Raw genomic sequence first — 13,801 nt, 5'->3', positions numbered from 1 at the left:
TATGAACTCCACTTGGTCATTATGTATTTTTTTAATATGTTCTTGGAGTCTATTGTCTAGGATTTTGTTAAAGATTTTTGCAACTATATTCATGAAGGATATTGGTCTGTAGTTTTCCTTTTGAGTGATGTCTTTGCCTAGTTTTGGTACCAAGGTTATGCTTGCTTCATAAAATGAATTTGGGAGGATTCCATCCTTTTGTAAGTTTTGGAATAGTTTGAGTAGGATTGGTGTCAGTTCTTCTCTGAACATTTGGTAGAATTATCCAGTGAAACCATCTAGGCCAGGACATTTTTCTGTTGTTGGTAATTTTTTTAATGACTTGTTCAATTTTTTCTTTTGTTATGGGTCTGTTCAAAATTTCCACCTCAGTCTGTGTTATGTAGGTAAGTAGTATGTGTCCAGAAATCTGTCCATTTCATCTAGGTTTCCAAATTTGTTGGAGTACAGTTCTTCATAGTATCCCAACATTATTCTTTTTACTTCAGTTGGTTCTGTTGTGATGTCGCTCATTTCATTTCTTATTCTTGTGTTTGTATTCTGGCCTTCTTTTCCTTTGTAAAATTTGTTGATTTTATTAATCTTTTCAAAGAACCAACTTCTAGTCTTGTTGATTCCAGTCCATTATGAACATTCTGCATTTTTTCATTATTCAGGGAACTAACATATTTGTATATCTGAAAGTGGGTTCTGTGATCCCTTTATAGTTTAGAAAGATCTATACAAGCAGCTGCTATGCCTAACAGGACTTCCTGCTTTTTGATTTCAATAATTTGAATTTTTCAAACTCTAGCCAAGCAACCTACCTGAAGCTGGGGAATGGAGTACAGACAGGGCTCTGCTCTCCCATAGAGTGAGACCTGAGGCAGTGCTCACACTGTCCTCCACACACACCCTCTCTGAGCTCCCTGCCCCCCCATGCTCCCTGCCCCATCTCCACATGCCCACCCTATGGCTCCTTGCCCTCCCCGTGCTCCCTGCCCCATCTCCACAGGCCCACCCTATGGCTCCCTGCCCCCCCACCCTGTACTCCCTGCCCCATCTCCACACGCCCACACTGTGTGCAACACTGCTTCTCCCACTGGCTCCAACCTACTTTGTGGCAATAGCACCCAATTTTGACTACTGGGATTTAGCACTCAACTTAGTATTTAATTACACCTAGGCGTACACTTTGCTCATTATTATAAGTCAAATTTTTCCCTCCCTAAGTAGACACCAGAGAGCCCTGGGGGTGTGGTGATTAAGGTATTTGGCTCCTAATGAAAAGGTTGGTAGCTTGAACCCACCAGGTGCTCCATGGGACACTGATGGGGCACTCTGCTTCCAGAAAGATTTACAGCCTTGGAAACTCAGGTTGGAATTGACTTGATGGCAGTGAGCTTTCAAATAGACAATGACATACTAAAAGGTAGAGACCGCTTTTCTACGCACAGCATTTGTAAACGTTTTCAAAACACAGGAAGACTTGTGCATCGTAACCCACTGTCATCAATGGCTTCTGGTCACGGCGCCCCTAGAGGACAGAGTGGAACTGCACCATGGATTTTCCAAGTTGGAAATATCGTGAACATGACCAAAATGGGACACAGAGACATGAAGTGAGCATGTGCTGTTGGAAAAATGGTGCCAAAGGACTTGCTTGGTGAGGGTCGTCACAAACCTTCCATTTGTTAAAAATGCACCAGCTGTGAAGTGCACTACAGTGAGGGTGGCCTACCCAGCTGGTGCACCATGCTCAGAGTGCTGGCTTAGGGCACTGGTGGCCTGGGCAAGGGCTTAACCCTCTGTCTTGGGCATGGCCTTCCTCATGGGCGATGTGGAGAGTTCGTGGGACCGAATGGGGTCAGGCATAAGCAGCGCTGCCAGCATCACTGTGCATGGGACGGCCAATGCTGTCTGCTGCTGCCGGGATTGTGAGGGGCCTTTCCCAGAGGGGGCCCAGCCTGTCCTTCTGTCTCGAGGTTACAGACCTGGGAGGAAATCCCCTTCAGTGGTCCCTCCACTCTGGAAGTCTGATGTTGGCCACTGGTGTAAGAGCAATGTCTTCCCTTTCTCCTGGAGAAGAAGCAACACGGCACACGCTGGAAAGTCACACTTCTCTTGCCCTGTTTTGCCTTCCAGCTGCCAAATGTCTGACTGCAGAAACAGCAGCCACAGTTCTGAATGCTCACAGAGACCTGGGGACATTTTCCCCTGGGAATGCTCCCCTCAGAGAGGAGAGTCCCACTGTGCACACATGCAAGCATGCACACACACACACACACACACACACGCTGCTCCTCAGCATGACCTGAGCTCGTTCACTTCACAACTCAGAAATGCAAGTGCAAGCGTCTTCAGAAGGACTGGACCTGTGCTAAGTCCCACACACGCTGCAAGGCTCAGGGAGAACCAGCCAGTGGTCACCATGCTTGGACCCCGCATGCATGGAGTCACCATGAATTGGGGTCCACTCAGTGGAAGCTAACAATGACAGGTGCACACGTCTACAGCAGGGCTCATCTGACAGGGATGTCATGTGTCTAGATCACAGCTCAGCTGACAGGGACAGTCACACACATCTACAGCAGGGCTCGGCTGACAGCCACATGCATCTAAAGCAGGGCTTGGCTGACAAGGACAGTCACACGTGTCTACAGGAAGGCTCAGCTGACAGGGATGTTATGTGTCTAGATCAGAGCTCAGCTGACGACAGTCATACATGTCTATACCAGGACTTGGCTGACAGGGACAGTCACACGTGTCTACAGCAGGGTTTGGCTGACAAGGACAGTCACACGTGTCTACAGGAAGGCTCAGCTGACAGGGACAGTCACACACATCTACAGCAGGGCTCAGTAATCATTCCCTGTGAAGGGCCTGAGGGTGAACTTTCTTTGCAGACAGAGCTGGTGGTCTATGTCTGATGACTCAACTCTGTTGGGGTGGTTCACTCTGTAGACATGTGATGACAGGTGAGGTCTTTCCCAACTAACTTTATCTGCTAAAGCTGGAAAAAATGGCTTGACCACCTGCTTCTGAAACACCAGCCGCTGAAAACCCTTGGCAGTTGATTCGATGGCCTAGAACGGTGGTCAGGACCAGCTTGGTGAGGAGACAGTGAGCAGTGACTGGTTTCTCATGTGGGGCCATGATTTTCAGTCTCTGACCGTCTCTGACATCAGCTCTGTGCCAGGCGTGGCCATCAGTCAGGCCCAGGCCCGGCACGGAGTCCCTGCTGCTGGCCTTCTGTCCCAGTGCTGGCTGGGGGCTGAGTCTCAACCTGTCACTGCTGCCTGGTCTGGGCCTGCCACCTTGCTGGCCTGCCTTTTGTCCCTGAGCTCTTCACTCCAGGTAAAGTGCAGGCCTGGGGGCCACCCCCACACACATGCAGGAGGTTGGGGAAGTGGAGTTGGAGCTCAGTAGGGAGCCCCACCGTCCTCACTGCCTCCGTGATGCCCCATTTTCACCGCCCTTGCCGTCTTAGGAGGCTGGCCCATGTGCCCAGGCCACACCTGCTTCTTGGCCTCTGTCTTGTTGATGATGGTAATGATCCTCTGCACCGCGCCTTTGACCATCTTCCGGTTGACCCTCGAGGACAGCAGGGGGAGGCAGGCATTCCAGTAGTGCCTGGCAGCCAGCATGACCAGAGCGCTGCTCCCGGCAATGCCCCCAAACCTGAAAGAGCTGCTCAGTGACCAGGCAGCAACACCTAGCCCTCGGTGGCCCCTGCAGCTTGTCCCTGTCACCAGCGATCCTATGTCCCATTCCCTGGTCCCACCTGCCATGCACCCATAGTAGCACCCTTCTGGGCTGCATGGGGCAAGGCTGGGCATGGGATTCCCCAGCCTTCAGCTCCGCCCCCAGCTTCCAAGGGGCTCCCATGGTCCGTGGCATTATACCTCACTGCCAGGGCAGCTCAGGACGGATGGGGGGGCACGGGAGGGGGGTGGGGAGCATGAGAGCCGGGGAGTGGGGACATGGGGAGTGGGACTCGGGGGCACACTAGAGGGCATGGGAAGGTGGTGAGGGACACAAGAGTTGGGGGGACAGGGGAGGAGGGGTGGAGTCAGGGTTGGGGGGCACCGCTGCTGCCCAAAGCCCCACTCTCTGCTCCAGGACCCACACTCCTGCTGCTGCCAGAAGCCCCCCCCAGTGTCTTCTGCTCAAAGAGGACCCGCCGTCCCTGGGGCCACTCCGCCAGTGCACCCACCCCCTCACTGGACGGCAGGCTCTGCTGGGGAGCACACTTCCCCACCCCCATCAAAGGCCTGCCCGGCGGCCTCTCCCAGGCACATGGGTGGGTCACACAGGGTCCCAGTCATCACGGGGCTGGAGGGGGGCCAAGGCCTGGCGAGGGTGTGGGGAAGCACTGAGTGCCACCCTCGCTCAGGGACGGTGGCCCCAAGCAGCCACTACGGCGCCGTCCAATCCTCGGCAATGCAGCAGACCCCACCCTCCGCGACCACCGCCAGCTCGCCAGGTGCACACCTGGCACTCTCAATGAACGCCTTCGCCGCCATCAGACGCTGTTGCTTCTGCCCCTTCAGGTTGGCCATGATGCTCTGGCCTTGGATGCACGCGACCGTGCTCAGCATTTCCGCCACGAAGCAAGACTCGGGCCTGGGTGGGGAGACACCTTCAGCCCTGAGGGGCCTGTGAGGCAGGGAGTGCCATGGCTCCCACCCACCTACTCACAGTGGGCGCTGTAGGCCTTCCCTGCATGGTGTGGCACGGTCTCCCTCCCCCAAATCTGGGCTGGCCTTGGGGACAGCTCAGCCACAGAACGGCAGAAGCGGCCCTGTCCCAGAGGCCAGCCCACACTGATGGGCTCCTGCCAGTGGCCAGGTGTCTCGGAAGCTCACTGGACAGCTCAGTGTCAGACTGAACACTGAAGGACACGTGGGTAACGGCATTGTTTGCCCGAGGACGGAACGTGGCTTTGCTGCTCGGTCCTGTGAGGTACAGTCACAGCAGTGACTCACACACTGTGCACTGGGACCTGCACGTGTAACTACCAAGCAGGGAAGTCAATTCCCGTGGAAATTTGGATCGTGTGTAGCTCTTCATAAAGTGCCTTTTAAAAAGGCCAAGGAGCTCTGATGGTTCAGCGCCTATGGCATCTGACTGCTAACCAGAAGGCTGGTGGTTTAAACCCGCCAGCCACTCCACAGAACGAAGATGGCAATCTACTTCTGAAAAGATTTACCATCTTGGAAACCCAAAGGGGGTCGTTATGAGTAGGAATCAACTCGATGGCAATGAGTTTGGGGTTTTGGTTTTGGAATCAGCTACGATGCATGCATGTGGCTGGCCAGCATGATCCCTGGACAGTGTGGGGTCTCACTGTGAGAGCTTCACCTCTGTGTCTCAGCCTCCTGGCTCCCAGGCCCAGACCTGGACAGAGACACTCTCCTAAGTGGTTGAGCACCTAGGGAACCACAGTGAAGTCCAGACTGGAGGAGCAAGGCCACTGGATGCAGTGACAGTCACTACCACCAGGGGGCAGCAGTGGTCTATGAATGAATGTTCAAAGGTCTAGCTTGAAAACCAGGTGTGTCTCACTGTCACTCACAGCATGTGTGTATTCACAGCGTTAGCTTATTTATGACAGGCGTTGCTTTGAAAAAATCCAACTCAGTTCAAGAATCGCTGATGAAACTGGCAGAGGCAGAGCACGCCAACTCCGGCCAGTCTGCAGCCCGCTGTCTGGGCTGGCCGACTCCAGCCAACCTGAGGCCCGGCCTGCAGCCCGCTGTCCAGGCCGGTCAACTCCAGCCAGCCTGTGGCCTGCTGTCCAGGCCATCCTGTGTGCCTGGTGGGTCCCCCATCCATCTGAGTCACAGGGAGACAGGAGCAACTGCAGGCAGGCACCGCTCTCCATAGGAATGTCTTTGTAGAGTCTTTCAGAGATAACTTTGGATTTTTATCAAAGTAGCCCGTGTGAGTCAGTCTGCCTGCCCCCTCTCCTGCTCCCAGCCTGTTCCCTGCAGGGGCTCCCACACCCGTAGCTCTCTTGTGGCACATTGTGCTTACCTCCACACACTTGGCTTCTACCTGCACTTCCTGATTCATCGACTGTGAACGTCACCTCTGGGATCTAGCTCACTGACAACACCTTTGTCCATTTCCCCGCACCCTGATCTAGCAAAAGTGCTGGATGGAAGGGAGTGGCAGCACTGGGGTCCTCAGACCCTACACCCCAGAGTGCTTACTTACGGTGCATATATCCTCAGGTACTTGATACCCATCTCGATGGCCTTGTGTGAACACGACATGGTGATTTCATGGTCGTGGGCAGCGTAGGTGAAGTGGGTGAGCCGAGTGAGGGTCTGCAGCTCCACCAGAGGGTCTGACCAGTTGCACTCAGAGGCCATTTTCACCAGCTTTGGGGAGCAGAGGGGAAGGCACCATGGTTAGTGACACGGGTTCCGAACAGCATCTGGTGGGTGTGCTGTGCGCACCTGCAAACCCTGTTTGCCCACAGGAGCCAACTGTGAGCTGTGGCCCCAGGGGATGTGCTGAGCATGGCAGATCCCAGGCACTGCTGTGCCCGGAGGCCAGTGGTGACTGTCAGACAAGGCCGTGCCGTGGGCACGGGGACGGCAAGGAGAGGGAGAGGCAGGGGGAGGGTGCTGCCCACTGAGCCGAAGCACCACCTGCTCTAAAGGAGCACAAGCGGGTGCCACACGGGGACTGGTTCTGGGTCTGCTACCTGGCAGCGGTGTCGTTTGGGGCACGCCCTTCAGAACCCAGTTCTCCTGCCTGTGAATCAAAGTAAAGCTCTCTCTCAAATTTGTGCAAGACGCTGAGTCAGTGTCTGGCGTGCAGCAGCCATTGGCAAGACCAGCCAGTGCCATTACTGAATTGTGTAACAGGTTAAAACTTCAACAGACTGGCCACATGTCAGTCCCGAGACACCTATCTGTGCTGGAAGTGTCAGCTGACACCTACCTATGCTGGGTGTGGCAGGTGTCAGGTGACCCTGCGCCAGGTGTGTGTATGAAGCATCAGGTGACACCCACCTATGCTGGGCGTGTCAGGTGTGTGTCAGGCGTCAGGTGACACCCACCTGTGCCAGGGGAGGCACACTGAACTCCATGAGGCCCAGCCCATTGCATGAGTACATCTCCAGAGCGACGAGCACCTTTGTCACCAAGGTGATGTGCTTGTCCACAGTCTAGGGAAGGAAGCCAACTGTGGTTCAGGGTGCGGAGGGGCGCTGACAGACCACCGGGGCTTCCAGGGAGCTCCGGGGGGCCACCGGGGGTTCCAGGGGTGCTCCAAGGGGCCACCAGGGGGGTTCCTGGGGGTTCTGGGGGGCCACTGGGGGGTCCAAGGGGCCACCGGGGGGGTTCCTGGGGGTTCTGGGGGCCCACTGGGGGGGTTCCGGGGAGCTCCAGGGGGCCACCGGGGGGTCCAAGGGGCCACTGGGGGGTTCTGGGGGGTTCTGGGGGGCTACCAGGGGGATTCTGGGGGGGTTCCAAGGGGCCACTGGGGGAGTTCTGGGGGGCTCCAAGGGGGCTACTAGGGGGATTCTGGGGGGGCTCCAAGGAGCCACCCGGGGGATTCCAGGGGGTTCTGGGAGGGCTCTAGTGGCAAGCTCTGGCGGGTCACAGGGGGGTGCTGAAGGGGACACTGGGGGGCACTGGCAGGGCACTGGGAGGGCGGGACTCACAATAACCACTAGAGGCATTTGTCTTCATCCTGCTGGCCACAGAGCCCTGCCCCTTCCTAACCTGTGGCCCTCCGCCTCCCTCCCCCAGACGTGGGGGGAGGGTTTAAGAAACAGGGCACCTGCCTGGCATCTGGGGGTCACGTGGCCTTGAGGTTGCCAGAACACAGGTTTACCCAGACCTGGGCTGAGAAGGGGTGGGGGCCACCACCCGCCTCCCCCACTGTCCCTGTGGCCACACTCAGTGTCCCCCACCGAGGCATCGTTAGTGGGACTAAGGTGGTGAGGCTCCCCAGGGCATTGGCTCCAGATGACACCCACGTCCAGCTGCCAGGGGCCAGGGAAGAAAGAGACACCCTCTTGTCCTATCCTGTGAGGGTGCCTGGGCAGCGACCTTGATGGGGAAACAGAGCCCCAAACTGTGAAGGAAAAGGGATCTGAGCTAAACCACAGCTCCCTCACTACTGCTGTCCAAGGAAGACAGGGCCGCCCCTCACGGAGCCCCCAGTCAGGACGTGTGGGGGGCCTCATGGAGCCCTGCTGTCCAAGGAAGACAGGGCCACCCCTCACAGAGCCCCCAGTCGGGATGTGTGTGGGGACTCACGGAGCCCCTGTCAGGAGGTGGGGGGGGCCTCACAGAGCCCCAGTTGGGAGGTGTGGGGGAGGCTTCACGGACCTCCGGGATCAGAACGTGGAGGGGGGCCTCACAGAGTCCTGGGATAGAGACATGGGGGGGGGGAGCCTCATGGAGCCCCTGTCGGGATGTATGTATGTGGGGAACTCACAGAGGCCCAAGTGGGAGGTGTAGGGGAGGCCTCACGGAGCCCTGGGATCGGGACATGGTGGGGTGGCTTGTGGAGCTCCAGTCAGGATGTGTGTGTGGAGGGGGCCAGATGTGTGTGTGGGGCAGAGACTCACAGAGTGCAGGTCAGGACATGTGTGTGGGTGCCTCACGGAGCCCTGGTCAGGACACGTGGAGGCCTCGCCTCCCAGAGCCCTGGGGTCAGCCGCATTGGAGTCCTGCCTCCCGGGGCCCCTGGTCGGGACATGTGGGGGCCCCACCTCCCGGGGCCCTGGGGTCGGCCCACACTGGGCCTGGCACCTGCTCGTCGGTGCCCAGTCGGGCCCCAATCTGCTGCTGAGCCAGCTGCTTGGCCTTCACCCAGGTGGCGATGAGCTGCTGCCGGATGTTGGGGGGCACTATGTCCTCAGGCACGTTCCCATTGGTCAGGCTGAGGGCAAACTCACAGACCTGGAAGGACAGCTGGTCCTGAGCTGGTGGCTTAGCCCAGACCCGAGTTAGGAGGCGTTGCTTGGGCCTTGTCTCTCCCGGAGCCCGTCTGCAGAGACCAGGTGCACCACCCAGCCATGCTCTTCCTGCAGCCCCGAGCCCTCCCAGCCCCCCGGCAGCAGTGACGGCAGCCACAGCACGCGGATCCACCAGCCTGCCCTGCATCAGCACAGTCCTCCACCGCCACCCTGTCACCCCTGAATCACCACACAACCTCCAGAGGCAGAGCCCTAAGGGACTTGGCCATGCTGCACAGTGAGTGAGGGGTGGTGCTAGACCGGGGGAGCCGGCACACAGCAAGGACAGGCGCCCCCACTTACGGCCCAAGCTCTCCTGTCCTACTCCCTCCCACCCCTGCCGGCCACACCCCACCATGCGCCCCGCCCCCTGCCAGCTGCACCCTGCGCCCCACCATGCACCTGGTGCTACTCTCGGCCTTCACCGACTCCCCGCCCCCATCCCTTCCTCTCTCCCCCCAGCCCCCCCATGTTCATGTGTCCCCACCCAGGAACAGCCCTTCTGAGATGAAGACCCTAATGCAGCCACAGTTGAAGGACCATCCACCCTCCAGGCACATCCTGTGCCAAGTCCCACAGCCTACCTGTGGCTCCCAGGCTAGACACTCAGGGGTGCACACAGCGCCCCCGCCCCTGGACCAGCCTGGCTGCCCCAGGGCCTTCCACGCTGCCCTGCTGGGTGTGGGCATGGAGTCCTGTGTGTAATTTGTGGCTATGGTGCCCGGCACAGTGTCCTAACGGCTCTGTCCATCACATTCCCTGGCCGGTCACAGCTCGTCACCCCACGCCTGCATGCACGGGGCCCTCCGCCTTTCTCTCTGGGCTGGGGGACCCCATGCCTCCATGCATGGGACCCTCCACCCTTCTTTCTGGGCTGGGGGACTTTCAGGGATGCAGCAGGACCTGTCCCCGCCTCTCTGGGTGTTCGTGCGCTAACCCGGGATTGGCTCGGTAAAGAGCATGTGTCTCTCCCGGGTTCCTGAGACTTTCTTGGGTTGGAAATGGGTGACGGAGCCACACGTTCTGTTACCACGTGGACCCTTAGTTTCTCTCCTTGCGGGCATTGCTGGATACCAGCCCCACCAGGCAGCCGCTGCGCGCACACTCGGTCGCCAGTGCTTTGTCTGGGTTGTTGCCCCTCCCACCCGCGTGAAGTGGGTCTGTATCCCCATCGCTTTTATGCTGCTCCTTCTGGTCACACCTTTCTCTTCGTCTCCGCTCATCTTGGAGGCGCTGCCGTGCCTGGAAGGGCCACCCCCCCCTGCACTGCTGCTCTGCTGTCTCCTGCCTTGCTGGGGGACCCCTTCCCGCCTCACACTCAGGTAGTCAGCTCCGACCCTGGCGCCTGCCACTCCTTACATGTGGGCTTCTCCTTCAGCAGACCCGCCCCCCGCCAGTGGCCACGCCCACCCGCCCTGCCTGCAGCCAGGTGAGAACCTCCACCGCGGTTCTGATCTCCGCAGTCACGCTGGAGTCCAGAGCGGCGTGGAACAGGTTCCCACGGACAAGTCTCTTGGACTTCTCCGACGCATGGGTGGGGATCCAGCTGAGAATCAGGCCTCGAGCCAGGGCATTGCACAACAGCGCCAGGGTGACCGGGTCCCTGGAAGAGAAACACGTCATGGCTGGAGGGCGCAGCGCGAGGGTGACCGGTCCCGGAAGAGGAGCACCTCCCGGGGCAGAGGGGCCAGCGCCGGCTCCACGGCCAGGCCAGGCTCTCTGTGGGAGGCCGCTCATGTCCTGGGTGCACTGGTGAAGGCACAGCAGTTGGTGGACAGTGTGAACACTGATCCTGCACCACGAGGGGCCACCACATGTCACCGCCAGCAGGAGCGGCTATGCCCAGGCCTCACTTGACTGTGCTACTGTCACATGTGGGGCTGCATCCCCAGGGGACACCAAGATGGGACAGGCAGGGGCAGGGGTGCACCAGGGGCCATGGGTGACGGGCTGAGCCTGCAGGCCCACCGCCAAGTCAAAGCCCCTGTGGTGGAGCGAGCTTCGCCTGGTGGTGACCTGCGTGTTCCAGTGGAACCACTCCACGGCACTCCCTTGGCTGTGACTTTCACAGAATTGGATGGGTTTAAACCAGGGCCATGTGCATTGCTGCAAACATGCCCACACCTCAATACTCAGGATGGAGGCAGGAGTCAGTGCCCATCAGTCCACTGCAGAGCCACAGCGTGGCTTCTGGGACGAGACCGCCTGCCTCACTGAGCACCGGGGGTGCAAGACCCGACCCCTCCCGCCAGTGCGGGGTCGTGTGAAGCCTGCGGTGGCCCCACCCGTTGTGGCCGACGGTCTTGACAATGCTCAGGAGCGTGTGCAGTGTGTCCACTAGTTCCCTCTGACGCCCGGCAGTGATGAGGTGGTGGCTGTGGTTCAGCACGTAGACCACAGCGTTCTGAACGATCCAGGCCTCGTGGATCTCCTGCCCGATCTCCGCTGAGCGTAGCCAGTTGTTCATGGCGTACTGTGACAGGTTCTCGATCCAGGTGCTGCGGTGCACAGCACAAGACCGTGTTTGGGACAGAACCATCCAAAACAGGCAGGGTGGACGCCCCTGCTCTGGGGCCTCTATGGGAGCTGCACACAGCAGGGGGCCTCTGGCCCACCCCCACCCACCCTCCTCACTGCCTTCCCCAACACACTTGGGCCTGGGCCAGCTCTGCTCACGCGAGCAGTGGACGGGAGGACACACCGCCCTGCCCCAGTTGTCCCACCCCACTTTCACCAATAACAAGACAGATGAAGGAAGTAGATAGAGTCTGAATTTAACATCCTGGAGGGCAGCCAGCTTGGCGATAGCAGTGACCTGAGCCTGTGGCCAGCCAGGTCACGTGGCTGAATTCCAGACCACATTGTCTATATTCCGTCTCATGCCTGCTGCCCTCAGAGACTCATGCGGGACTGGACACCCTACGATGTCCCTCCACATTGTCCTGAGGGTGCGGAGAAGAGAATGCAGACCTGGGCATCCTGCCGCCTGAGGGGGGACCCAGCAGAGCCCCTACCTGTACGTGACCCATTCTGAGTTCTCCTCTGGGGGTGTGGCTGCATAGCCAGCCGGGTGCTGGCTCAAGTCTTCAGGAGGGATGGGTCGGTCACCAAGCTGTACCCCTTCAGATCGCAGCAGGTGGACTGTGGCCTACAGAGTGAACTTGGTGAGGTGGGACATGGTCCCCACGCTGAGGTGCACAGCCAGGCCCCTCCCACTTGTCCCCCATCCATCACTCACTTCGAAGAAGAACACAGGCCTAAACCCACGATCATGCCCCAGCACCAAGCCATCCCCTCTAGCTCAGCCAACATGAACTCCCCGAGCGCCTCACAGGTATGCCTGGGACACAGCAGGGGCAGACAGATGGGCACACTCTCAGACGTGGGTTGGCGGGACAGAAGGTCATGTCACAGGGAGTGGCCTCTGGAGGGTCATGCTGCCTGTGCCCTCACTGACTCTCCCACCATGGCTGTCGGCCACCTGGCTTATTGTGGCCAAGCCACGTCCCATGCATGGAGAGCTGGGCATGGGACAGACATCTGAGTTACACCAAGTAAATTACCCACCACACTGATGACGTGAGGATGTGCAGTGGGCTGTGAGGACACTTGGACACGTCACATGCACTGACACAGAAACACAAGCAGCGGACAGGAGGACACATGGATGTGAGCAGTGGATGACAGGATGTGTGGACATGAGCAGAGGGTGGGAGAATACATGGATGTGACCTGTGGACCATGAGGGTGCAGACGTGAGCAGTGGACAGGACGACACGCGGACGTGAGCAGTGGACGGGAGCAGTGTTTGGGAAGACATAACAGATGTGAGCAATGGGTGGGAGGACACACGGACGTGAGCAGTGCACGGGAGGACACATGAGCAGTGGACGGGATGACACGCGGATGGGAGGACACTCGGACGTGAACAGCAGACGGCTGGGCAGGTGGACGTGAGGAGCGGGCGGGAGGACACATGGGGCCGCGCCCACACGCACCTCAGCGCTGATGAAGCCCACCTCGGCGAACGTCCGCAGCAGGTCGGGGGCCTCCTGCCGCTGCAGCGGGAACTCCGACTGGCCCGAGCTGCTGTGCCTGGAACTGTCCTGGCCGCGCTTCTTCTTCCCTGAGGGACCACGGCTGATGAGGGCAGGAGTGGCGTCTGTCCGTGACCACAGACACACGACTCCCTGCCCTCCCAGCCCGAGCAGGACGGACCCCGGTGGCGGGCAGGGCTGTTCCTGGAGGGGCCCGGTGCTGGCTTGGTTCTGTTCAGAGTTCTCCCCCCTTGGGGGCACCCAGCACAGCCAGTCTGCCCAGTGGGTCCTGTGTCCCCGCAGGCTGCCCGAGTCCGCCAGACGGTGCCTGGCCTGCCCCCCCACTGGCCACTTTGCGTGCTAATGGCCACACCGACCAGAGCCCTGGGGGCCTGCACCCGCCTCCCCTCTGTCCACACCGCCGGCCACGGTCCCTCCCCCAGACTCCTCCCTGCAGCTTCATCCAGTCCACCTCCCCATCCCTACAGAGGCTGCACTCAGGACGCCGGCCGTGTGGGCATGAGTGACAGCAGACGGCCGGGCCTCACTGGCTGTGCACAGAGCACACACCTCGTCTGACCTTGGCCGGCTTCCTGACCTTCACGCTGTCATACAACAGGCAGAAGCGACTGGCGGCCCGGCAGACGTCCCACACACCTTGCTTCCGGGCCACTTTGGCTAACTCGGCCCAAATCTGAATTCTGCCCACCAGAGACCCAGGCAAAGAGAGGGCACATAGTTGCTGCTGGAGACCTGGACGGCGCCTCTGGCTGGTGCTCACAACAGAGACAGACGGACA

At 59.1% G+C, this 13,801-nt stretch overlaps 1 protein-coding gene across 1 annotated transcript in view; it reads right to left on the bottom strand.

Annotated features, from left to right (window-relative positions):
• Window positions 1-13,801, bottom strand: part of CFAP46 (cilia and flagella associated protein 46) — a 110,433-nt gene that overhangs the window by 54,881 nt on the left and 41,751 nt on the right. The window contains exons 12-22 of the mRNA XM_007936879.1: window positions 13,573-13,703; window positions 12,964-13,091; window positions 11,980-12,113; window positions 11,251-11,463; window positions 10,403-10,568; window positions 8,760-8,909; window positions 7,055-7,162; window positions 6,202-6,368; window positions 4,474-4,605; window positions 3,498-3,660; window positions 1,974-2,058 (exon numbers count right to left, since the gene is read on the bottom strand). Coding sequence (XP_007935070.1) covers window positions 1,974-2,058; window positions 3,498-3,660; window positions 4,474-4,605; window positions 6,202-6,368; window positions 7,055-7,162; window positions 8,760-8,909; window positions 10,403-10,568; window positions 11,251-11,463; window positions 11,980-12,113; window positions 12,964-13,091; window positions 13,573-13,703 — 1,577 coding nt within the window. The remainder of the gene's footprint in view (window positions 1-1,973; window positions 2,059-3,497; window positions 3,661-4,473; window positions 4,606-6,201; window positions 6,369-7,054; window positions 7,163-8,759; window positions 8,910-10,402; window positions 10,569-11,250; window positions 11,464-11,979; window positions 12,114-12,963; window positions 13,092-13,572; window positions 13,704-13,801) is intronic.

This window comes from Orycteropus afer, unplaced genomic scaffold (genome assembly GCF_000298275.1).
Source record: "Orycteropus afer afer isolate SDZICR_OR568_19922 unplaced genomic scaffold, OryAfe1.0 scaffold00038, whole genome shotgun sequence".
NCBI classification, from domain to species: Eukaryota; Metazoa; Chordata; class Mammalia; order Tubulidentata; family Orycteropodidae; genus Orycteropus; species Orycteropus afer.
The sequence above is the reverse complement of the archived record's forward strand: the minus strand, read 5'-3'. Positions and strand labels throughout refer to the sequence as shown.